Here is a 26,140-nt window from a genome sequence, read left to right as displayed (position 1 = left end):
TTCTCGCCATACTTAACGCATCTTTCACTGGAAAAACTAAAACTGCAAGGTGAATTCGGAAATGAGATTATGGGCAAGTATCTGGCGAGCATTAAGATTCAGATTATTTACATATGCACTCATTATAATTTTGCTGCTGTTATTTATATATGTCGTATAGAAACTACGAAACGTGGGAGAGATATTCTCTGCATAACGTTTACCTCACAGTATAAGTACTGCAATACTTGATCTCCTGACTTAAAGTATTATTGCCTTGGGTCCTAATTGTTGCAAGACGTGAAAGCTAGGACTGAGTATCGAGATCTACTCCAGTCGATTTCTCCTCGTCAGTTTCTGATTTCCAAGCAAATTTGCATCTGTATTTTCCGATGTTGGTCACCCTTTGTTCAGATGGGTTACGTTTGATGTTGGCAATCGTTAAGTTTGGCAAACAGCTGACTGTTGCGTAATTTGTGAAAATGGCAAACAGGGTTTTGAAATTTGGTATTGCGTGCCGCCGATTATTTTCGATCACTTCAGCGCAGAATTTGAGGTAATACTAAATTGAAATCATCAAGGTAATCAGTAAAGCGCCCTGTTATACGGACGTACGTTGTCATCTTCTCTGTTATGACATCTCCTTATGCTTGATCAATTGCTAGTAAATAGTATATTATATATACAGGGTGCTGACAGACATTGGCACAAGAACGTTCTCAAACCGCTTATTTAAGTATGGTGGGAATAAATTGTATCTCACCTACATACAACCAAGGAGAACAATGTTCATACAGACTCAGGAAACGCCGAATCCAAATTGTCTGAAATTTTTACCGGGTGTGGAGGTAAGTGGCTAACCTTATAAATGTACTTCTAATAACAGACTAGAATGGTTCACTATTTTTCTCTGGCTTGTGTATAAAGCCTATGACTGGACAGACTTTTCGGAATTACAGATTTAAGCGAGAACGATAGTTTATCGTTAAATACTTTAGCATTTAAAATCTCAAAACCATAGGTCGCTTTTGGGCGAAAGTGTGGTATTTTAGCCCCCTAACCCCCCCAAATCGTGGTTGTGGTGACAGACTTTTCTACAGTGTAATCCAAGGTGTTTTAGTTTGGAAGGTGATAATTTCGTGAGAGTTTTCTGAACTAATAAATGTGAATGCCGAGAAAAGTTTTGTAGTGGACCCCTCTTCCGTATTTTGTAATTTATTTGTTAGAGCTTGATAGTGCCTTACTCCCCCCTTCCCCTCCACACTGCCCTATACCCAACCTAAGCCAACTCCACACCACCCCCATGTGACTGGTTACGGTAACAAATTTATCTCTGTTGTAGACCAAGGTCCATATTGTAGTGTTTTCATTTATCTTTGTTTTCAATGTTGCCACTCTCCTTAGACATTTCACATTGGACAGCCTTCTGTTGAGCTGACTGACTCTCTTGGACCAAGGGTTTGTCATATGCAAAGAAATGGAAAAATGTGTCCATTAGTGTTAAAATGATTTACAAAAATTAGGCAAGTAGATGACATAGTGGTGCACTGTGTCACAGGTTACCTTCACAATACAGCTCAGTGTGACACTGATGTAACTTGTTGCTATTATGACAGAACGTAAATCATGTTATGGTGATTTCCACTTATTGTAAAAGTTAAAATGACTAAGCCGGCTCCTATGGAAAATGCATTGTGAACATCTTTGAACCACGTTCCTACAATCATAGCTCGTAATGTGCAAAAACTGACATTAATTGTCACTGTGCCACAACAAGGTGTCAGTTCGGATGTGTTAGAGCTCAGGACAGTTATTATTGGAATACTGAGCCCTAACTGCAATTTGTTTGATTTTCACTGACACAGCAGACATGTTTAATTGAATTGAATGGAATGAAATTGTATTGTCGTTTAGCTATTACAGCAATTGACAAAGTCAAGTTGTATATATACAAGTTATACAGCATATATACAAGGGATTGAAGGTCAATGTGTCACTATTGGTTTTCCATAAAATACAATATTTAAAATCAAATAATATGAAAAACATTGCATCATAAATTACTCTGTCAAAGAAATTATGCTGTACTCTCCAAACCGGTACCACTATGATATTTTTCAGTCAGAAAATGCCTGAAGTGAGTAGCAAGGATTTGCAGCTAACCAACTGAATAATTTGTCTTTAAATAAATCAAATGTAGCTTCTACCCATTCTAGTGGCAGTTTGTTAAACATCTTCATACCTACCACTTCGTAGCTGTTCAGTGACTTGTATAATCTGTCGTAAGGTATGTCAAGATGGCTACTATTTCTGGTTGCATGAGAGTATACATCTCTTCTACACTGCTCTTTATATGCAGTAGGGCAGTGTAAATATACATGTTTATAACAGGTAATATTTTTAAGTTTATAAGCAGTTGTTTGCAGTGGGCCAGTTTATCACTGTTTGTGATAATTCTAATTTCTTCTGAAGTACCAAAATGTCCTGAAGGTGTTAGCTATTGCCCCATATTAAAAACCATAAGATATAATGCTTTGAAAAAAGCAAAATAGTCCGATCTTACATAGGCTGCAGGTACATGGTTTTTTTAAATTCCTTAACAAATACACCACTCTAGACAGCCTTGCACTAATGTATTAAATATGTGGCTTCCAAGTTAATTTACTATCTATAACAATACCTAAGGACTTAACACTATCCATGAAGTCTGCCACAGGCAGATCTCTTAAACTAAATACAATCTTTTGAATTTTACTCTCATTAAGCAGGAACCCATTAGCTCGAAACCAGACTGATGCTTGTGATATTGTGTCATTTGCCGCAGTTTGGAGCATATCCATGTCTGAGCTGATATTGAGAAAAGTGGTATCATCTGCATAGAGAATGGAGTGAGTATTTAGGTAAGATGGTAGATCGTTTGTCATTAGGATAAATAGCAGAGGTCCTAATACTGAGCCTTGTGGCACACCACACTTAACTTCAGTTACTTTAGATAAAATAGGTGTCCGAATATTTGGCGATAGCTAGATGGGAAATTTTTGTCTCCTTTCTCGTAAATGGGCAATGGGCACTACCCTGGATAATTTTAATACGTCTGGGAATACTCCTTCAATTAGACATCTGTTTATACCTACATTTAGTAAGAGGATATACTATGGCCCCAGTTATCTTTTTTAACATATGACAAGAAATACCATATATGTCTTCACTATTAGAGGGCCTAAAATTATTTACAATAGTTAGTACATCGTCTGGTGTGACCTCTATTAAAAGGAATTTATCTTTCAGGGTGTAGTCTACATTATGATATTTAATGAGATAGCTACAGTTTCTTGTGGCCTCCAAATGCTTTCCCTAATTTAGTTAACAGATATTATACAGTAGTTATTAAATTCATCTGCTGAAATTTCTACCTCAGCTTTCTGCTTGCATTTGGCCACTGAATTTATTATAGTCCATGCTTTTTTGCATTTATTTTTTGATGACTCAATGCTGCCTAGGTTATGTTTGTTGTTTTTTGGCCTCATTTAAAGCATACTTATATTCCTTTCATGCTCTTGAATACCTTTGTTTAGCCATATCAGTTTTCTGAAGTCTGTAAGAATCCCTATACAACAACCACCTCCTTTTCACATTGGCTAGTTCAGCGGTATACCATGGATTCTTATCCCTATGTCTATTACCGTTACTTTTAGGGTTAATTTTACATTTGTCTCGAGGGCAATTGGTCTCGAATATATTTAAGAAAGAATGAAAAAATCTATCGAACAATGTATTGGCAGAGCCCTGGACATTATTGCTATACATATGTGACCAGTCATAATTACTGAGTGAGACCATGAAATTAGACAATTTTTCTTGCGTTATTGGCCTTGTAATGACTATTTTAGGCTCTTTAAACTCCTTATAGTCCATATTAGACCTACCTGTACCTATTTTTACCCAAACTGAGTCATGGTCCGAGAAATCGAAGCCAGCTGCATCTGAAGACAGTAACTCTCCATTGACATTTGTAAGTATGTTGTCGAGATAAGAGGACTGTCTTGTGGGTTTGCAGTTTGTAAAAATGAAGTTGAATTGTAGTAACCGGTTTTTAAATTCATTTATGGTGTGCATATCTTTGTTTACATCAAATGCGGCATTGATGTCACCACCAATCACTATACTATATTTCTTCCACTGAGGACTAAGAAAGAAATTAGTAAAGTCTCAAGTTTTTCTAAAGATATTAGTGGACTTCCGTCTGGTAATCTATAAAGAGATAAAATAGCAATTTTTAAATGATCCAGTTATACACCTGTGGCTTCAAAATGTATCTCACTGCACAGAAATCGTAGATCTAGTTCATTACTACAATTTATTAATTCTTTCTTAATGTTTAATTCACAGGGGCAACCCATTACCCCTTAACCATGTAGTAGCTGTTAGTGATTGTGGCAGCTCTGTACTGGCATGATGGTGTATACATTGATTTTAAACATATAACTTTAATTAGATTAGAATTTTACTGTTATTCATTGTTGCTTGAATTCCAATAAAAACTATGACATGATGAGATATTTCCAACTTATGCAAATGATGCATTTCATTTCGCAGAACTTCTTACTGAGTGTTGTTTGTACTTTTTAGGTTTTGGGGCCAGGTCAGACTAGGGACTTCCCAAATGGGCAGTCAGCTCACTGTTCACCACTTGGACGCTTGTTGTTTCGCATTGAAGGAGTTAAGTCAGTGTTCTATGGGCCAGATTTCATCACAGTTACCAAGGTACTTTCACAGTTTTTCGGTATATTTTATTAATATGTGTATATACATTCATGTTTAATCTTATTGATGGAGACTTTCTAAACCTTTAATTTACATAAGATGGAGAAATTGGTGATAGTCATGGTTCTCAGTCAGATTTAATTTCTCAAACTCTCCCACAAATCACTGAAGGAGTTGGGTTTTGTGATTCGTTATCTTGGATGTTTGCAGAATAAGAAAAAATATATGTATTATGGAAATTGTATCTCAGTGTTATAGCTCATAGTAATGCTAGACACAGGACTTCTTACGTTGAAACTTGTGTAGAAATTTTTTTAAATTGCAAAGCCTGTGAAAGCTGTTTTATTATTCCATTGGGCCTTTTCTGGGACCAGCAGTGCATACCATTTTCTCTGCAAATAATGAGGACAATTCTTTTCAGCATATAAAGGGCGGGTCCATTCTAGATATAGTCTGGTCCCTTTAATCCCACAAACCAACCAACCAATCCATTCTAGATAGCTTCTCATACATAAATATGTAGGGCTACTGGCTGATATAAAGATTCAATTGCTTCTAGTAATTAAAACTAATTTGTATTGCCCACAACAAGAAAAGAAAATCTACCTTTGAAATTTGTTTGTTATGACAGCTTCATGTAACTTTGCTTCATGTAACTGCTGAGGAGGCAGTTCATCACTGCAATATCAATGTTATCTGGGCTAGTGACAGTTATTTACTGCTAATTTTATTTTTTAAACTATAATTGAGTAAACTCTCCCTAAATTTCAACCACGGTTAACAGTTATTGATATAACAGTATTACTGTTTAAAATACTCTTTGTGTATTTACTTAGAAATATATGTCCCCTTATGACAGAATAACATGAAAGATCCCCCTTCCTTTTCTACGATCATCCTTATTTTTCCATGATTATTAGTTGTTATTCAGTTATGTTCTTTATTGCTTTTTACACCTCTCCCCCCTGTTTTACCTTTTTTTCTTTTACCATTTCCTTTTCCTCCCAGGACTTAATTAGTTTCATTTATCTTCCTCTCATCCATCTGTACTTCTCACTGTGTTCTCATATTCTCTGGACTGATGCTGGTAGAGTGCTTACCAATGTACTGTCCGTGAAAGCGTAAAATGTCTGGCACTTTCCGCCTTCTGAAGGTAATTACTGCCGAACCATCTCTTCCTTAATTTTATCATTCTCTCAAGTTAATTTTTATTTTGATGCAAATACTGTTTTTGACCAAAACTACGTGATGGACCACTGCCCCGCTCCCCCCTCACATGATGGACTGCCCCCTTCCCTGAAATCGGGGATGTTGTGATGTTGTGACTGGTCTGTAGCACAGCCTGAAGTCTAGATTAGGTTGGAAGATGGCAGTTCATGAGTAGGTGAAGCCAACAAATGTGGAAGCAGAAAATGTGGTTGTGATAACACATTGACAGGTAGTGAAGCCTAATGTTAACGTCCACACCATATTGAAGAATGGAGGGGTGGTCCAATACGTAGCTTTTAACCCTGTTTTTTAGTCTTACTGAACAGTTTTGACCATTATGTGACAGGTGTACATAAGTCACTGAATATGTTTGATTATTTTTGTATGAGTTTTTCTCTTATTAGTGATCTTACTGTAACTGTATTGTGGTTATTGCTTAACAGACAGCGAAGATAAACACTGATGTGAGAATTCAGAGACCAAGAAATATGACTGTTCACGTGCAGTAACATATTCTACAGTCCTTTCAAGCTGTTATTTCTTGTATGATGTACTATTTTAAAATAAGTGACATAGTAGATTACTTCCTGAAAAAGAATGTTAATTGTGCATCCACTATTTCTATGAGAAAGACATTTTGAGAATCATGAATTGAAATGTTATGTTGATATATACATTTTCTTAAATTTGAGAAGTGAGGTTACATTGCATTGCACTATTACACATTAACTGCATCTCACAGACAGGCAGTAAATAACTAAATGGAACTTGTGTGCAGGTTGATGATGATTCAGTGGAGTGGAAAATACTGAAGCCAGAAATCTTTGCAACTATAATGGATTTCTTTGCTAGTGGACTGCCTATCATCACAGATGAGCAAGGTCCAGCAGATACACGTAAGCTCATTAACTGATTATTGATGTACAGAAATCTTTTATTATGTGTTAACAAGATGGTGGTAACTAGTGTAAGTTGTGTAAACTCCAACAAAAGTTCATCTCTAACTGATAAAAAAAAAATCCAAAGTGCAACAAAACAGTTAAGATTGGCATTATCTGTGTGATATGTAGCAGTGTTTTCTATTTTTGTTGTGAAAAAATGGATTCTTCAGTGAAGGAACATTCAAAACTACTGGCATACTGGACGTGCATCATCTGCTGCAGTGAAAATGTGACAAAAGAGTGAACGTGAAGACTGTGGCTGAAAGTGTGAGCTGTCACTAATGTGTAAAGAGCTACCTGATGAAGCTTAGTGACTCAGTACACAAACTGATCATCTACAGAAAGGTGTGACTAACTTATGAGACATAATCACCATGTGGTTTAATTTGAATTTTAATGTGAAAAATGAGATTAATAGTTTTAGAAATATTACTCGTAACAGTTTTGAAATGTACCAGCCTACTAAGACTGTGGCTATGTATGAGGATCAAATATCTATTTTCTGTTTTAAGATTGACAAAGTATTGAGGCAGAATTCCAGGAGAGAGACAATGTGTATGAAAATATACGCTAACAAAAAGAAAGAAAGATTGTGTTTGAAATGCTGCAAACAGAAATTTCTGTATTACCTAAACATATAGTAATGTGGAACGACAAATACAAAAAGCTGCAACAGTCCAAAGAGTGTACTATGTGCCAGGAAAATCTAATAAATTCTGGCTTACATTCAGTGGAAATAATAAACAGTACCAGTGCTAATCTCAAAAACAGTGCCAATAAGGTAACAAAATCAGGTAACCAGCAGAGGGAAAAAAGAAAATAGGGTGTCTTCAGTAATTCTTTCAAACATACTGACTTTCAGAATTGAAGTATGATGCCCCATTTCTTAAAGAAGATACACAACTACTTTTCACTTCTTCTGAAAGCCATAACAGTGTACAATTGTAGAGTTTCAAAATACTAAAAAAATAACAAAAGTTTATTGTGTGTGCTTACAGTGACAGTCATGGGATTGCTGCTCAGATTAGTGAAACAGTGGCTGGAAAAGCAATAAAATTTGTTAAACCTGGTGCTCCCTTGTCTGAAATAGGGAAACACTCCCGAAATCAATTATTTAACTCACAATGACTTTGATGTGTTATGTGGAGGAGCAATTGATATATTGAGAAATGAGACTGCATTAGCCACTGATGAATTAGTGTTTAGGGCACCTGATTTGTACAAATATTCTGTTAATGACCATTCCACACTGGTAAGACCTGCCTCTGTGATCGTGATGGAACAGAGATACATACTGCAAAAATATTTTCCACAAAAAGATTAGAAGTTATTGATCTCTTTGGTAGAGGACTATCACTTAAATTGGCAAGAAAAGCAGCTTGTGATGGGGGAAAAAATATGTTATCAAGAAACGTGAGACACTGTATAAAACACACAGTAACAAAAAAATGGCTTCACTGCAGTATCTTCTCCAGTCACCGATGCAACTATGGTCTCTTAGATACATAGCAGTTGCCGCCAAATACCTACACAGATGATTTTTTGTAAGTGCTGTAATAAAAATGCCTGTAGGAAATTTAAATAGTAATTTAAAAATCGGTACTGGTAAAAGTCAGATAAATGACAGCAACAAAATTCTTTCCATTAGCCATAAAAATATTCAGTCACAGAGTTTCAGACTAGAGAGTTTGCTAAAGACTGAACCACATTTTTCAGTGGTCTGTGCCTCACAAAGCATCTCAGTGCAGAAAGGGGCTTTAAGCTATTACTCATTGAAGTTAATGATTAAAGTATAATTGTTACATGTGTGTATCGCTCCTCAAATGAAAATTTTGACTCACTCCAAAATAAACTCTTAAATCTCCTAAATGGGTTTCATCTAGACAAGAAATCAATAGTGTTCTGTGGTAACTTCAATATCCACTTTCTGTGAACTAGGAGGAAGAAAGAGCTAGTGCTGAACCTTACAGACACTTTCAGCTTACAAGGGAACCTCCCCATCGCACCCCCCTCAGATTTAGTTATAAGTTGGCACAGTGGATAGGCCTTGATAAACTGAACACAGATCAACTGAGAAAACAGGAAGAAGTTGTGTGGAACTGTGAAAATGTAAGCAAAATATACAAACTGAGTAGTCCACGGGCCGCATATGCAACATCATGGACAAAGTGAGCTGAGAAGCGTCGTGGTCCCGTGGTAGCGTGAGCAGCTGCTAAACGAGAGGTCCTTGGTTCAAGTCTTCCCTCGAGTGAAAATTTATTTTCTTTATTTTTGCATAGTTATTATCTGTCCGTTTGTTCATTGACGTCTCTGTTCACTGTAATAAGTTTAGTGTCTGTGTTTTGCGACCGCACGGCAAAACTGTGTGATTAGTAGACGAAAGGACGTGCCTCTCCAATGGGAACCGAAAACATTTGATCGCAAGGTCGTAGGTCAACCGATTCCTGCACAGGAAAACACATCTGATATATTCTATACGACACTGATGACGGCATGTGCGTCACATGACAGGAATATGTTGTCGACCCACCTAACTTGTACACTTGACGAAGGGGTAAAAAGATTCTTCTACCTTGCCCGATTTAGGTTTTCTTGTGGATGTGATAATCACTCCCAAAAAGTGATGAAAACATAAGAGTTTGTCACATAAACTGAAAATAAAAAATTAAACTTTTTACTGGATGGAAGATTTGAACCAAGGACCTTTCGTTCCGCAGCTGCTCACGTTACCACGAGACCACGGCGCTCCAGCGTTCCCAGTGTCCTTGACATTGCCTATCTTCCCATAAACTACTCAGTTTGTATACTTTGCTTATTTTTTCACAGTTCTACACAACTTCTTCCTGTTTTCTCAATTGATCTGTTTTCAGTTTTTCAAGCCCTATCCACTGTGCCAACTTATAACTAAATCTGAGGGGGGTGCGATGGGGAGGTTCCCTTGTTAGTAACAGTATACCACAGGGAGTAGTGGAGCAAGGTCTTTGTTATTAAAGTGCAGAACAACAGCTCAACCATTTATTAATTAAACACAAGTAGTTTATCAATAAAAACTTTGAGAAAGAAAATTTACTTGCCCTGAGATACATCAAAACATTATACGTTAGTACAGTAATACATTCAGTAGTACTGATAGCTACATAAACGGAGTTAGCTTCTGCAGATTACAAGTCGTCAATACTTTTGTTCACTGCTAGTTACTCTGGTAATCATACAAATAAACAGCTTAAGCCTTGATCAAAACAGAAGGTTACAGTTCTTATCCAACTTACCTGCACTTGTGTCTGTTAACTTCCTTCCAGCCCTGCCCCAGATACGGATTTTATAACCCAGTCCCAACTCAGTCAAATTCCTCAGAATACCTTAACAAATCTGCAAACCATAACCCACAAAATAATTATTTTATACGGGAGAGCATGCCTTAAAATCAAACTCGGCCAGACCAAGACTCACTATTAAACATATCACTAAAATAACTTAAAATAACACCTCGTAAGATTACTATCATGAGGAGCTTCACTTGCATTTTAGAGCCTGAAGGCGACCAGATAGATTCAGAATTATGAGACTAAGCTACTAACCACTGCAAGATACTTTCTGAAATATATTAAATACAAATCTTTTACATATCACTTCCTGGCTACCACTGTGGTCAACAATATTGAATTAATTTAACACAGCAAGCACCAGGGTAAACCTTACATCAGGACTTAATTAGTTAAGTCAGTAATAGCCACGACCAAACTAGAGGCACTGCCTGCAAGCTCTGATCAGATTTCCTTATTTAAGCCAGACCACACGAGTTCGGAAAGGAAACATCAAACCAATCAGTATGAAATCTACAATCTCGGAGAGGGAGTAGACTTGAACACAGTCTAGAGTAAACAAGCCATGTTAGGTAACAGAAGAAATGTACTGCTTGTGTTTCGTAATCCTTGGAATGCTGTGTGTTCATTCACAAAAGATTTTCCCATTCTGGAATTTCAGCTTTACTCATATAATACTCAAAGGTATCATACTGTACTTATCTACAGTGCATACAGTGCTGCAGAAAATGTGGCCAAGAGTCAGATCACTATTGCAGAACACTTCTTGCAACTGTGGCCACCAGTTTACAAGTACTGCCATTATTTTCCTGGTAGTAGGCTCAAAACAGACTCCCTGGCCCCTGGCCACTCTTCACAGCAACACTTACAGGTGGTGCCACTGCACAGAGCTGAAGATCCTCCTGACAGCTAGAATGTGTTGCTAAGTGACACATTACTGTCTCACTACCCCCTCCGCCCCTCCCTGGGAATGCCAGATCATTAACCTACCATGTAGCAGATTCCTGAAAGCGGGATGCTAAAAAAACAGATATTACTTAAACATTTTTGGAAGTTGACTATCAACAGCTGACAAGTGATGTATAAAGTGCACATTTGACCATCAGCTGTTTTTATTTTAAACCCAAATATCAACTGGTTTTAGTCGTGGACCATCTTGATGGATGAGGGTTAAAATGGTTTAAGCCACGACATTACATTGTACATTACATTATAAATGTAATGTGGTGGCTTAAACCATTTTAACCCTTATCTATGAAAATGGTTCATGATTGAAACTGGTTCATATTTTGGCTTAAAATAAAAACAGCTGATGAACAAATAAGCATTTCATACAGATATTACTTAATAACTTAATCACTTACTGTTCCGACCTGGGAAAGCTAGGCTCTTAAAAGTATGCTTTCACTAGGAATCAAACAACAATAACGTGACTGGAGTAAATAGAGCTACTATCTCCCATGTTGCACTGAAACGAGGTAAAAGCTTGTAGGATAGAACCAAGTGAAACACAAAAAGGCATCAACACAGACTAAAATATAACAATTACCCATTTTAGGTCTCGAAAGTGGCCTGTAGTCAGTATATTTTATTCATATATTTTCTACAGGTTTAGATCCCAAGAATCATACTTTGGAATTCTGTGCTAGTTTTCTGTTGGCACACACTTTACAAACTGATATTCTGTTCATTATACACTATGTGATCAAAAGTATCTGGACACCTGGCTGAAAATGACTTACAAGTTTGAGGTGCCCTCCATCAGTAATGCTAGAATTCAATAAGCTGTTGGCCCACCCTTAGCCTTGATGACAGCTTGCACTCTCGCAGGCATACATTCAGTCAGGTGCTGGAAGGTCTCTTGGCAAATGGCAGCCCATCCTTCACGGAGTGCCGCACTGAGGAGAGGTATCAATGTCTGTCCACGAGACCTGGCAAGAAGTCGGTGTTCCAAAACATCCCAAAGGTGTTCTGTAGGATTCAGGTCAGGACTCTGTGCAGGCCATTCCATTACAGGGATGTTATTGTCATGTAACCATTCCGCCACAGGCCGTGCATTATGAACAGGTGCTCGATCGTGTTGAAAGATGAAATCGCCATTCCCTAAGTGATGTTCAACAGTGGGGAGCAAGAAGGTGCTTAAAACATCAATGTAGAACTGTGCTGTGATAGTGTCACACAAAACAACAAGGGGTGGAAGCCCCCCTCCATGACAAACACGACCACACCATAGTACTACCACCTCTGGATTTTACTGTTGGCACTACACACGCTGGCAGATGACATTCAGCAGGCATTCGCCATACCCACACCTTGCCATCGTATCACCACATTGTGTACCATGATTCGTCTTTCCACACAACATTTTTCCACTGTTCAATTGTCCATAGTTTACACTCCTTACAAAAAGCGAGGTGTCATTAGGCATTTACTGGCATGATGTGTGGCTTATGAGCAGACACTCAACCATGACATCCAAGTTATCTCATCTCCTGTCTAACTGTCATAGTACTTGCAGTGGATTGTGATGCAGTTTGGAATTCCTGTTTGATGGTCTGGTCTGCCTGTTACACATTACGACCCTCTTCAACTGTCGGTGGCATCTGTCAGTCAACAGATGAGGTCGGACTGTATGCTTTTGTGCTGTACGTGTCCCTTCACGTTCCCAATTCACTATCGTATCGGAAACTGGGGACCTAGGGATGTTCAGGAGTGTAGAAATCTCTCTTACAGACATATGACACAAGTGACACCCATCATCTGACCAAGTTCAAAGTCTGTGAGTTCCGCGGAGCACCCCATTCTGCTCTCTCACAATGTGTAATGACTACTGAGGTCACTGATACGGAGTGTGTGGCAGCACAATGCACCTAATTTGAAAAATGTATGTTTTTGGGGGTGTCCAGATATTTTTGATCACATAGTGTATCAGTGTCAAAGTTTCATCATATAAGGCTTTCTCTTATTCTGTTTCTATCTTTTAAGACTCCTAAATGTTCTCTGACTGTTGACTTGTGGAAAAATTTGTATGGAATCAGATCTTGAGGTACTACGATTTTTGATGTATTATCTTATTGATCTGTACAGAACGAAACCTCTTGATTCAGAGAATGTGGTTCTGCCACCTCACCTTTCTTTAATGGCATGAATATCTATATCATTATCTTGATATTTCTTAATTTCTCTAAATAGTGAATCCATAAATATCAAATTAATTGGACATGATTGCTGTTCAACTACTACTTCTGAGTCAGACATTCTACTCAGAATATATGAAAACACATAGTATAGAAACATTCATTTCCCTACTATCAGGGGAAGGTTGGGAAGTAGTTTTCCAAATAGATGACATCAACGGAAAGTTTGACAAGTTCTCTAGCATTTTCAATTACTTTTGAAGCAGCATTCCGTCTCAAAACACAAATAATAAGACACCAAACTCGAAAGAGAGAGAGAGAGAGAGAGAGAGAGAGAGAGAGAGAGAGAAATGGTTAACATCACACATAAAAATCTCAAGTGTGAGGAAAAGAGACTTGTTCAAATACAGAAAAAATGATACTCCCAGGAACAGTTACATTCAGATGGGCAGAAGATTTATATGCCAGACCAAAAAATGGCTAATTATATGTTCAGAACAGTCGAAAAATAAAATCAAAGCATGTGATTCTTCAGTTTCTCCCAGTGTATTTCTTGCTCGAAAAGTCCACAGGTGTACTGCTGGTCCACAGTGTCCAATGGGCACAATATTTCGGCGATCACACATGTCGCCATCATCAGTTGTGCTGAGGAACAGAGCTCCTGAGGGTGGGCAGCCGTCTTGAATCCTCTCCCCCTGCAAGGCATGCTCTCCGCGGTCTGCGCCTGTAGTGGTGTCGGTGTAATTGAATCGTCCATCCTGGGCGCACATTCATTTTCTATGCTGAGCGTATTTTAATTAGACTCGGTGCTGGTTCCCATGCCTTGCTGAAGTTATAGCTGCAATCTCGAACCTCAGCAAGGCATGGGAACCAGCATTGAGTCTAATTAGAAAGATGCTCAGCAAAGAAAACAAATGAGTGTCCAGGGCGGACAGGCAATTACACCAACGCCACCACAGACGCTGACGGCAGCATCTCAGCGACTGCCGACGCATGGCCGCAGGCATGGACTGCATAGAGAACGCATTGCAGGGGGAGGGGATTTAAGACAGCCATCCACTCTCAGGAGCTCAGTTTGTCAGCGCACCTGACAATGGCGACATGTCTGATCGCCGAAATATTGTTTTTGTTGGACACTATGGACCGGCAGTACACCTGTGGACTGTTCGAGCAAAATCGAAGCAGTCTGGTAATAAGGAAGGAAGCAAATAAAGTTTGCCCTAAATGGAAAATGTTACTTTCAACCATGAGAACAAGGCAGTTATTGATCCTAAACATACTGCAAATCTTTTTATGTGCTACTTTGCATAATTTAATATCAGCCATAAAAGAGGTATTACAAACAAACAGAAAAATGAACTATACCCTTGTCCCTCTTCAGTCTGTTTTTTTAAGAAAGTATCATTGGGAATTGATGGTATTCCAAATTATATCATAAAGCAACGTGTTACGAACATTTCAGTGCCTGTTGCAGGTATTGTCAACTCTTCTTTTCTGACAGGCACATTTCCAAACTGTCTAAAAATTGCAAAAGTGGTTCCTGTTTATAAGACTGACACTAAGCATGAGTTCAGGAAAAATAAATTGACAAGTAGTGCCATCTGTGATTTTATACCAAATTCCCTAGAAACATCGGATTAAAAACAAGACATGACTGGCATTTTCTTAAGACTTAAGTAACGCCTTCGACATCGTGGACCTCAACATACTGTTGAAGAAGCTCCAGATATATGGCATCAGAGGTTTAGTGGCCGAAACCATGGCAGTGCCATTGCTGTATGTAGAGCGCTAGCAGCCATGGCTGGTATCCTACTGACAGAAGCACTTGTCACCATGTGCCTGCTACTGTGTCGTTAGACTCCCGCATTTTCAATGGCATGGGATATTGCCCGACTTCAGGGTGGTTCTGCAGTTTGACCCACTGCCACGTGATTGCAGATGGATCTCCGTCACTGACCCTGTTCCATACCGTATGTGACACAGAAACAGATCTCTTTCTGAGTAGACAGTGCCCAGCTGTTGCATTACCCTCCCCTCCCCAGCGTCCCCAGGACCAGCCCGTCATTGTCGAACAACTGGACCATAGTACGAGTCCAATATGTACTGATCAGCACCGCACCAATGGTGCTGCCATTGCTACCATTGCCAGGCCATGAACCTCTGTGCTCTGTCTGACAGCCCAGATACGTGGCTGCTCTGCACTCTGTCCCCTCCACGAGACTTCACTACAGGGATCCTGCTGCTGTCTCATTGCTGGTGCCGATGGGCAAGCACCGAGCTCAGGATAGCCCGTTCAGTCATTTTCTCAGAAAAGAACTGCAACATGCTTGAGAAACAGATTCTTGCAGTCCCCATTTTGAAAATTATTGGTTCTCTCACTTCTATGTATGTATATACTAGATACTAGAAACTTATAAATATCAAACAATGGAAAACCCAGGATATAATAACGGCAGTATTATGCAAAGGAGACGTTGTTCCTCACCATATAGAGGAGATGTTGAGTAGCAGACAGGCACAATAAAAAGACTGCTATACATTTGAGCTTTCAGCCACAGAGTCATCTCTTCTAAAGTAGAAACACACACACACACACACACACACACACACACACACACACACACACATACATACCACAAGCTGGTTTCCAAGGCCAGACTTGTGAGAGAGAACTTAAGAAATCAAAGTAAAAATTTAAATATCCGTCAGCATATGATAAAAGGCAAAAAGAGAAGTTTCATGGCCAGCCATGGCTCACCTTTCAAAACTTCCACTACAAATAGTGCAATATACTTGTACAATATTGTAAAGACTCTAAAGACTCTTTAGTCTGTCACATAAGGTAACAATTCTTTCACCATTCTCATTGTTCTGTAGAACACGAATGTCATTCATATTAAGCCACTGCTTCTATTCAGTTACAGAATTTGTAGAACATGTGTGCACTGTAGGTTAGGAAAAATTTTATTCCAAAAGCTAGAAAGTTTTCTTTCCTTTTTGTGTGCCCCTGTCTATGACTCAATGCTTCTAGTTTTCGGTGAGTGGTCTTCCTACTCCTAAAGTATTCAGGTACTTGAAATGAATTGTGCATACTACTTAACCTGTCAGTTAAGAGTTCCCTGTTAGTGTTCCACAGTATTTTATTTGTGTGTTGGATGCATTTTTATGATCCATAAAACATTTTTGATCATGACTGTGGGATATGTCAAAATTTTATATGTATTTAGTTATGTACCAACATTTATAATAAACATCCACAGTTGACTTCCACAGAAGATGATGATGTGTTACATGACAAAAAATTCATAAGCATTAACAACCAGACAATAAATGTGATAGTACAGAATAACAATTATGATAATAAAGTTAACAAACCGGGCTAGTCCTTAAATGACAATGGTCACATATACTCAGTACTTTAACAACAGTTCATAAACATAAGCTGTGCATGATATCAGATAACTGGTAAACTCTTGTTTATAAGCTCATCAATTGAATGGAAAGGTTGAGTTAACAAAAACTGTTTCAGTTTAGATGTATTCATACTGTAAGGAACTTAATGATTTATGTTTTATAAGGTAGCAATGTCAGTCATAACACTTTCAACAGACAGATTGTTGTCAACCATTCACATTGAGACAGGTTGTGTAGTGGCAAGACACTGGATTCATATAAGGGACAGTGATTCAAAGCCTTGACCAGTCATCCAGTTTAATGTTCTTTGTGGTGTCCCGAACCACTGAGGGTGAGTACTGGAATGGTGCCTTTGGAAGGGCAGGACCAATTTTCTTCCTCATTCTTCTTCAGAGATAGCATGTGGCATGTATCTAAATTTCCTCCTTGTCAACTGAATGTTAAAACCTAGCGTTTCTTTGCCGGCCGAAGTGGCCGCGCGGTTCTGGGCGCTGCAGTTTAGAACCGCGAGACCGCTACGGTCGCAGGTTCGAATCCTGCCTCGGGCATGGATGTGTGTGATGTCCTTAGGTTAGTTAGGTTTTAGTTGTTCTAAGTTCTAGGGGACTAATGACCTCAGAAGTTGAGTCCCATAGTGCTCAGAGCCATTTGAACCAACCTTGCGTTTCTTCCAACCAGTTCATGATGATGTGGTTTTTGATGGTATACTGCTCTGTAGCTCTTGACTAGAGTGATTAGCACAAAGAATACAGCTACCTTCTGCAAGAATAACTGATAGACTCATTTGAATGTCATTTACAGATCATTAATAAAAATTATAAAGAGGAGGTGTCAAGTTCTGAGGCATGTCCTGCCTGACAGTTTGATTTATGGAAGTTTGGACTGGGGGAAAGATAGGGAAGGAAATTGGCCATGTCCTTTGAAAGGAATTGTCTTTGCATTTGCATGGAGTGAGACAGGACAATCATGGAAAACATAAATATCAAAAACTGGGTAGGGATTTGAACTGCCGTTTTACACAGTATGTGTTCAGTGTCTTACCACTACATCACTGTGTGTATTTCACAATTTTTTTTTTTTTTCAATTCACTGTAGAAAGTTCAGAATCATTGGCTCAGTATATTAAATCACTTGTCCTGCTCATTTTCTCTGCTGCAGCCACAATGGTGAATGCCTTTTTCTCATGCACTATTTAATTCAGTTTTAAACATTGGTTGTATACATCTCATATTGAATTAGTGTTTCAGTTTTTGGATTGTAATTCAGTAATTTGTTCTCCTTTTCAGAGATATCTGATGATGATGACGAGACAGTTCAGATGATTAAAGAACTGTTGGATACAAGAATTCGCCCTACTGTGCAGGAAGATGGTGGAGATATTGTTTTTATGGTGAGAAAAATTAGCTTCAGTTCTGCCTGGATGGTGTAAGAGGAACATTTGATAATCTAGACTTTTTACTACTATTAGTTTTTGTTAATTGGTAAACTCATTCAACAGTTATATTAACTAGGTCGCGATCTGGATCATTGATTCGGACTAGAACGTGTTAATAATCAGACTAACTTCAGAGTGAAGATGTGGAAGACATTGCTTGTCCTCACGGTCCCTGTGTGAGTGATACATAGGTGGTTGTAGTATATCCCTAGGGTAATCATTTAAAGCTGGTTCTTGAAACTTTGCTAATAGTCTTTCTCAGGACAGTTTACATCTGTCTTCAAGAGCCTGCCAGTTCAGTTCCTTCAGTATCTCTGTAACACTCTCCCATGGATTATACAAACCTGTGACCACTCGGGCTACCTTTCTCTGTATATATTCAAAATCCACTGTTAGACCTATTGGTACAGGTTCCACACGTTTGAACAATATTCTAGGATGGGTTGCACGAGTGATTTCAAAGCAATCTCTTTTGTGTAGGTTGATTACACTTCCCAGTATTCTACCATTAAACCATAGTCTGCCACCTGCTATACCCAAGACTGAACCTATATGATCATTCCATTTTATATCCCCACAAATTGTTACACCCAGGTATTTGTAACAGTTGGCCGATTTTATAGTCATAGGCTACTACATTTTTTTCATTTTGTGAAGTGCAAAATTTTACATATATGAATATTTAGACCAAATTGCCAATCTCTGTACCACTTTGAAATCTTATCAAGATCTGACTGAACGCTTATGTGGCTTCTCTCAGATGGTACTTCACTGTAGATACCTGAATCATCTGCAAAAAGCCTGATTTTACTATTAATGTTTTCTGCAAGGTCATTAATATACAACAGGAACAGCAAGGGTCCCAACACACTTCCTTGGGGCAAATCCAAAGTTACTTCTACATCTTACGATGACTCTCCATCCAAGATAACATGTTGTGTCCTCACTACCATAAAGTCCTCAACCCAGTTACAGATTTCACTTGATACCCCATATGATAGTACTTTTGAAAATAAACACAGGTGCTTTTCGAAAATCAAGAAACACTGCCTTTATCCAAAGCATTCAGTATGTCATGTGATAAAAGTGAGTTGGGTTTCACATAATAAGCGAGTTCGAAATCCATGCTAGTTGGCATTGAAGAGGTCGTTCTGTTCAAGGTACCTCATTATGTTCGAGCTCAGAATACGTTTTAAGATTCTACAACAAATTGATGTCAGGATATTGGATGGGTGTGACCTGTGCCTTTTCCCAAGAACTGGACACTGTGTTTTGTTCTAGGGACTTGTCATAGATTATAGTTAGAAGAAGGGCTAACCCAACCACAAATTCAGTATAGAACCTGACAGGAATTCCATTTGGGACTGGAGCTTTGTTCAGTTTTAACGATTGCAGCTGCTTCTCAACACCACTGACACTAACACTTATTTGGGTTTTCCTTTGTAAAGGAACATTCAAAAATGGAGTTAACATTTCAGCTTTTGCTTTGCAACCCCCAATTTCATTTCCTTTCTCATTTGCTAGGGTCTGTACACTAAATTTGGCCTTAAGAGACAACAAGAATTTTGTTCGATTTTGTGAAATGTCATTTGACAATTATTCTGTTATGGTAGATGTTGAAGGCTTCACACATTGTTCTCGACAGCCAAACACATTTCATTTCCATCTCTCCATCTGTAACCCTACTCTTTGTTTTGCAGCTATTATGCAGTAATCTCATTTGATTTGTTCTGTGTGGCTTTAGAAGTATGGTCAAATTATTTGATTCTAGTGATATGACTGTGGAACAATGTACTTGTTGGCCTTTGAGAGGAGAGAAAAAAAGAAAACTGTGTTTTCACTATTTGTAGCTTTTTGTCCACTGTAAGATAGGCAGAATTCCTGAAGCTGTGAGGAATGATGGAAGAGGCTTTCAAGACAGTGTAAATAAGTGGAAGCAAAATGTTCCATTCAGCCATGAACTGTAACCCTCTGCACAAGGACATAGAGTTGTGTAGCATCAAATTACTACCTGTTAGTGCTCAACCTCACACGTTTAAATATTATCTGCTGATGGGCAGCAATGAAACTGCAGTAGTGTGCTTTTGTACCTGTGTCAACTTCATTGTGAGTACCAGGTCCTACAATTTACTAAAGATTTATCTTATGTACCTGATGATATGGATATCACTGATGTAAATCGTGATGGTTTGCCATAAGATACAACTCCTGTACAAAGAAGCAGAGCAGAAAATTGATACTATTGTATTCCGGTTTTTGTGGCAGATACTGCCAATTATTTCTGATCTCATCCCTTACCAGAATAAAAGATTTATTTCCTGCCAGTTAACAAATAACCTATAGATTTTCAAGGACTAAGATTTCTTTTTAAGGCACTCAGTAAAATTGTCTATTACACTCGGGGATGTAGTGATTTCATTGGCAGTCTGTGAGTACTGCAGCTGCTCATATTGTATAGAAGTATTAGTTTGAAAAATCTCATTGGACTTGCCACATCAACATTTGTTTCGGTGGGAATCAATCCTACAAAATAAATGTCGGAGATCAGTCATTATTGACAAATGATTGAAATATGATGAATCTGTATTGTAATAGCAATATGTTGTAATGATGAAGTGCAGATATATTTAATTCACTTAAACAAATATTTGTTTCCCTGTAGGCCTATGTACTATCTGGAGATACATTTCCTAGTACAGCTAATATTAATAAAGCCCTCTGCAGCACGGCTGATGCATAGAGTATTTGTATCTCATGTGCAAGCATCAGGTACTGTGTTTCATGCTCTTAAAGAATCTAGTTAAGTTTCATTTATTTTGTTGCAGGGATTTGAGGACGGAATTGTGAAGCTGAAGATGCAAGGATCATGCACTGGTTGTCCGAGTTCCTCTGTTACTTTGCGAAATGGTGTTCAGAATATGTTACAGTTCTACATACCAGAGGTGAGTTTATACACCCAGCATATATGAATGCAGGCTTAAAAGCTATGAACTGAAAACTACTAACAATTCGCTATAATTTTTTGCTACTACTTTCAATTCCTTCTGTTCCGCCTCTTGCCCCCCCCCCCCCCCCCCTTCAAAAGATTTAGTTGCTTAGGACAGGAATTATACTGAATGTGTTTCAGTTGTTAAATATGCACTCCCAATCACATACTGATATTTGCCATTTATTACTTGAAGCCTTCATACTGCACCATTTGATTTAGTGTTTGACTTTTGATTGAGGAGCAGTTTCCTCCCTTTCAGTGTTCACTCTGTACAGGTCTTTTGTGCTTACCTTTCGCTTTGTTGTGGATTCTGTTTCTAGCGAGCCATTCAGTACGTGAACTTAATCATTACTGGACATTCGGAAATGCTGTTGGTTCCTCCGCTCACTGCATCTCTGTGTTCTGAGTGATATACAACTTCTGCTGAATAGTATAGTAAATAAACAACATAGAAATTTACAAAATTAATTATGTTCACAAAACAGGCAACCAATTAATCTTCAGCCAAGAAAAGTTTACCAAGTATGGTGTTGTATCTATTGTTTTCAAAGCAGCCATCTTATATGAAACATTTCTGCCACAATCTTTTCCACTTTATTACATTTCCCACTAATATGTATGAATGACTGACTGCTGTGTCATCTCCAGTCAGTGGCATGGTCTGTGTGCAATATAGAGGGACGTTGGATCAACACATTTCTCTCTGAGCAATTGTCAGTTTAGCAAATCTTACTGCTGCTGCTTCTCATTCAAGTAGCTCCTCAGATGGCAACACAATGCTGCATGGACCCCATTCCAGTCCTTCCACTAAGAAAAAATCTGTGGCAGTACCGAGAATGAAACACACATCCTCCACATAGCAGAGTGTGTGTGTGTGTGTGTGTGTGTGTGTGTGTGTGTGTGTGCGCACTGAAAGAGAAACTATAACTCGCACAACAGTCAAACACTGTATCAAATGGTGCTGCTTGAAGGCTTCAAGTGATACAGACAAGTGACAGTATCTGATGGCAAGTGCATATTTAAGTGGGGATCTCCACCAGAGGGCACACCTGCTGTACTCTTGGCTTGCACTGTCTGTGAAGCTACGATGCACAGTATCTACTTGGAAGCCACAGTATCTCAGACTTTTTATTGATACTGCAGTTTGATGGGCAATTTGAATCACAGTCTGATACAAGACAACTGAAGCTCAAGATAGTAATGCGAGTCAAAAATAACCTATAGCACGTGAACTTCGTTCTGATACATTACATCCATAATATCGCCTTTCTTGACACTTTTGCACAACAAATAACATCAAAAAGTCATGAATTCAGTGATATCTTCAATGCAGTGCATTGATTAAACTGCATTTTTTGTACTACGCAAGTATATATACAAAAACCACCAACTACCACACTTCAGCTATTCAGGCATGTAAATCAGTTGGACACTTGTTCGGTTAGGTAGGCCACTCATCTGACTGTCACCATAAACTTCACGCCAGAAAATAGTGAAAATAATATTGAGTAAATATTGATATAAAAAGTTTTGTTGGTTTGTCGTTTCCATAACTTAATGTGCCCTATGTCATGGCTGGCTGAGAGAAGCGAACAGAGCAGATGCCATCTTCACTCAACTGTTTGTACATCGTGGCGGTTTTTGTTTTTGAACCTGCACACTAGAAAAATATGCAGTTCAACTGATGAACCACATTAAAGATTTCACCAGAATACTTAACTTTTGTTCGAATTTGTTGGGAACTGTGATGTTGGAAGCTAGAACTTCCACTTCTATTCCAAATTAAAACAACTTGAAGATGGGTTCATTATTGTGGGAAATGAATCTTCGATATGAAGCCAGTAAGGTTTTGATGAAAAATATGAAGAGATAAATATAATAAACAGAGATGAAGGAACATTTAGGTACACTAGATCATATCTCCAAATTAGACTGAACTTTTATGGGCACAGATGTGTGCAGTCCTAGGGCCTAGATTCTTGTTTCAACCCTAGGATGATGATCTACAGCATCCTGTTAATGATGAGGTGGCAGAGAGCCTATTACTTATGTGTGCTAGGAGTGGCAGGTCTCTGCATTGTAAATATTCAGAAGGGGTGCAACTGCCTTTAGGATTTAGCTGAAAGCAACTTTGCATCCAACCAAAAAATATGGACTTTGTCAAATGTATGGCATTGTGCTAAAGAAGGTTTGGCTTCCATGTGGTTGTTTTTACACTATTATGAAGTATTGACCCAGATCAGCAGCATAATGCTGTAGAAAAAAAACTTCAGAGTTATGACATTGCTTTATTTTGAAAAATTTTCAACAGCATTTCTTTGTGTATTGTTTTTCTTTAATTGGTAATATTTAATAAGTTTAAATTTTTTTCCAGTTATGGAAATGAATGTGATGTCAGCAGTTGTAATTGATTGTTATGTTTTTATTTTCAACATTGCAAAACAATAAAAATAAGGGAAAATAAAAAATACTTGAAGAAAAAAATCATCAGCAAATAATGCCAAAGTTGGCAGAAAAAGTAGTACCTAATTTGGTGAAAAAAGTAACTCCGAGATTGGCATAAAAATTATTGCACTGTAAATAACTGAAATTTGCCACAAATAGCTCAGAAATTTGTTACAGTTTCACTTTTTCTGTAGCTCATTATAATTTTACACTAAGTTCATTACTACTGTCTTATCCTTATTCAGTGTACACTTATCTATGATACAATGATATGTGATAAATCCAACGGTCTTTATATTGTTTGTACTGCAAATTGTTCTGTACAATAGCTCTGCACACGCAACAGTGCTTATATTTTGATTTGTTTGGTAAACATAACACTAATACTGTGCATAGTAGTTTTTGTTGCTAGGAATATAGCAGTATATTTTCAATAAATATGTTCATGACTGATGTGAATATGAAGAAGCTGACAAACTATTTATGATTTCTGTTCCATGTGTACAGAAAACAACTTTTTGAATATAGATATTTTTACTTCATATTTTTTTTAATTAGTTCTTTTACATGTATGTAATAATGAGATTGAATAATTATGTCTGTAAAAGTCAGGGATGGATGGGATTTTGTGACTTAAATGTTACAAATTGTTCAAGACATGGTGTTAAATAGGTTCGAGGTTAGGGAAATGTCTAGCTCCTCCTTAGACTTCATTTTTTTTCACTTCTTATGTTTAGTATAACATGAAATTTGTGAAAATATGATAAAACCTTATAATATTTCTAGGTACTTGGTGTTGAGCAGGTGGAAGATGAGATTGAGATAATGACAAAGAAAGAATTTGAAGAATTCGAAAAGAAGATTGGTGCTAAAGAAACAGAAAATAAGAATTAGGAAATGAGTTTTTACTAGTTATTTATTTTTTGTAAATAAGTTTACGTGTCACTGTACATAAGAGAATCTATAGCAACTGTGTCATGTATTCACTAACATGACATTTTGTATTGTTGAGTGATACATTTTCGAACTGAAATTTGCTTATATGATTTAAAGATGTGTAGAAAAAAACAAAAATAACTAGATTTTTTTATCTCTCTGTGCATGTAACTTATTATTACTTCCTCCTTAATGGAAATCCATTTTGTAAATTACAACTGCATCCAATCTCATACTGTTTATTATGTATGCTGTTAATCATTTCACCACATATTCTGCAGCGGGTTTCTTTTGAAGCTATTTCATATTCTAATCACTATAATGAGGCCCGTGCCTTTTACTTGCGATTGGGTTCCTTGTCACTATATGCTGCCAGATAGTTATAAAGCATTGGTGCATACAGAAATTACAGGAATAGGTCAGCAGTAATATTGCATTTTGTCATACATCAGTAGTATTACTTTTTGTCATTCTAGTGAATGTCTGGATACATTAAATCTGACATTTTCTCTTATGCAAAGAGAATACAAACAAAGAAAAAATAAGGATATTTATTTCATTTTCTAATTAAATAAGATTAAAATCATGTTACGGTTTGTGATAGCAATTTTCATTTCTTAAGTGTCTACACTCTGGATTAGTCTGTAAACTGTACACACTGTACAGGATGATGTAATTAAGTAAGATGTACCAAATGGAAAAGGCTTAAATGAAGAGACATATATCTGTCTTCACTGGTTCCTGTGTTTTTTGAATAATACATGGTTTGAACATTTTCATTGCCTATGTGTGAAACCTAAATAAGACTGATAGCTTTTCTTTTTAGTAATGTATAAAGTATTTGTTTTGTATGATAAATATTTGTAAATATACTACATGAAATCTACATCTATGTAATTTTTAAAATCTGAGATACAAATGCTGAAAGAGTTTTTGAAAAGATTCAGAATATGTTAAGCAGGAAATTTAGTTGACTGATGGCTGATGCTACATGTACAGTGGAATCTTGGTAGTATCTTTACCATATTTTTCTGCGTAATATGTCCATTTTTGAAAGTTCCAATCCCAGTTGCATTTAATGCATTTAACAGAACTCGTTTATATTTTCTCTCTTCCCACTTAGCGCTTTCAAATTTGGCGGTATTTCTCAGTGCCGGCAACTGTGCACATCATAAGCTGTAGTAGAAATGACCAGTTTGACTTTGACACACTGAAATACAGCATAGTACACTACTGTACTGTAGTCTGTATAGGTTGGCAGTAGCTCTGATGACTTGCAACCTATCGACAATTGCTGATCAGAGGCAGGAGCAATGTTGTAGCAGCAAAACATAATTGATAGACCACATGTAACTCAGTCACTGATCTTTCTTTGCCTGTTTTTTGTGTGTGTGTGTGTGTGTGTGTGTGTGTGTGTGTGTGTGTGTGTGTGTCAAAAATTGTACTGCTATGTCATGGATAAGAAGGTAGTGAAGCAGTTCAGTAATGAAGAAAAGTGGAATATTGTACAGGAAGTGGACAAAAATCCACACATTAATCTTGTTGAAAATGCATGAAAACTGAACATT

The 26,140-nt window shown here is 37.7% G+C and overlaps 1 protein-coding gene across 1 annotated transcript; it reads left to right on the top strand.

The window, feature by feature from the left end:
• The first annotated feature begins 387 nt into the window (after positions 1 to 387).
• LOC124594897 (NFU1 iron-sulfur cluster scaffold homolog, mitochondrial-like) lies at positions 388 to 25,168 on the top strand. Its single transcript, XM_047133372.1, has 7 exons — positions 388 to 535; positions 668 to 827; positions 4,609 to 4,743; positions 6,731 to 6,848; positions 18,054 to 18,157; positions 21,028 to 21,144; positions 24,423 to 25,168. Exons 1-7 carry the CDS (start codon positions 462 to 464, stop codon positions 24,528 to 24,530), a joined length of 816 nt encoding a protein of 271 aa, XP_046989328.1. The 5' UTR covers positions 388 to 461; the 3' UTR covers positions 24,531 to 25,168.
• Positions 25,169 to 26,140: the final 972 nt, after the last annotated feature.

This window comes from Schistocerca americana, chromosome 2 (assembly GCF_021461395.2).
Source record: "Schistocerca americana isolate TAMUIC-IGC-003095 chromosome 2, iqSchAmer2.1, whole genome shotgun sequence".
Classification (NCBI taxonomy): Eukaryota; Metazoa; Arthropoda; class Insecta; order Orthoptera; family Acrididae; genus Schistocerca; species Schistocerca americana.
Note: the sequence above shows the minus strand (reverse complement) of the source record. Positions and strands in the feature narration are given on the sequence as shown.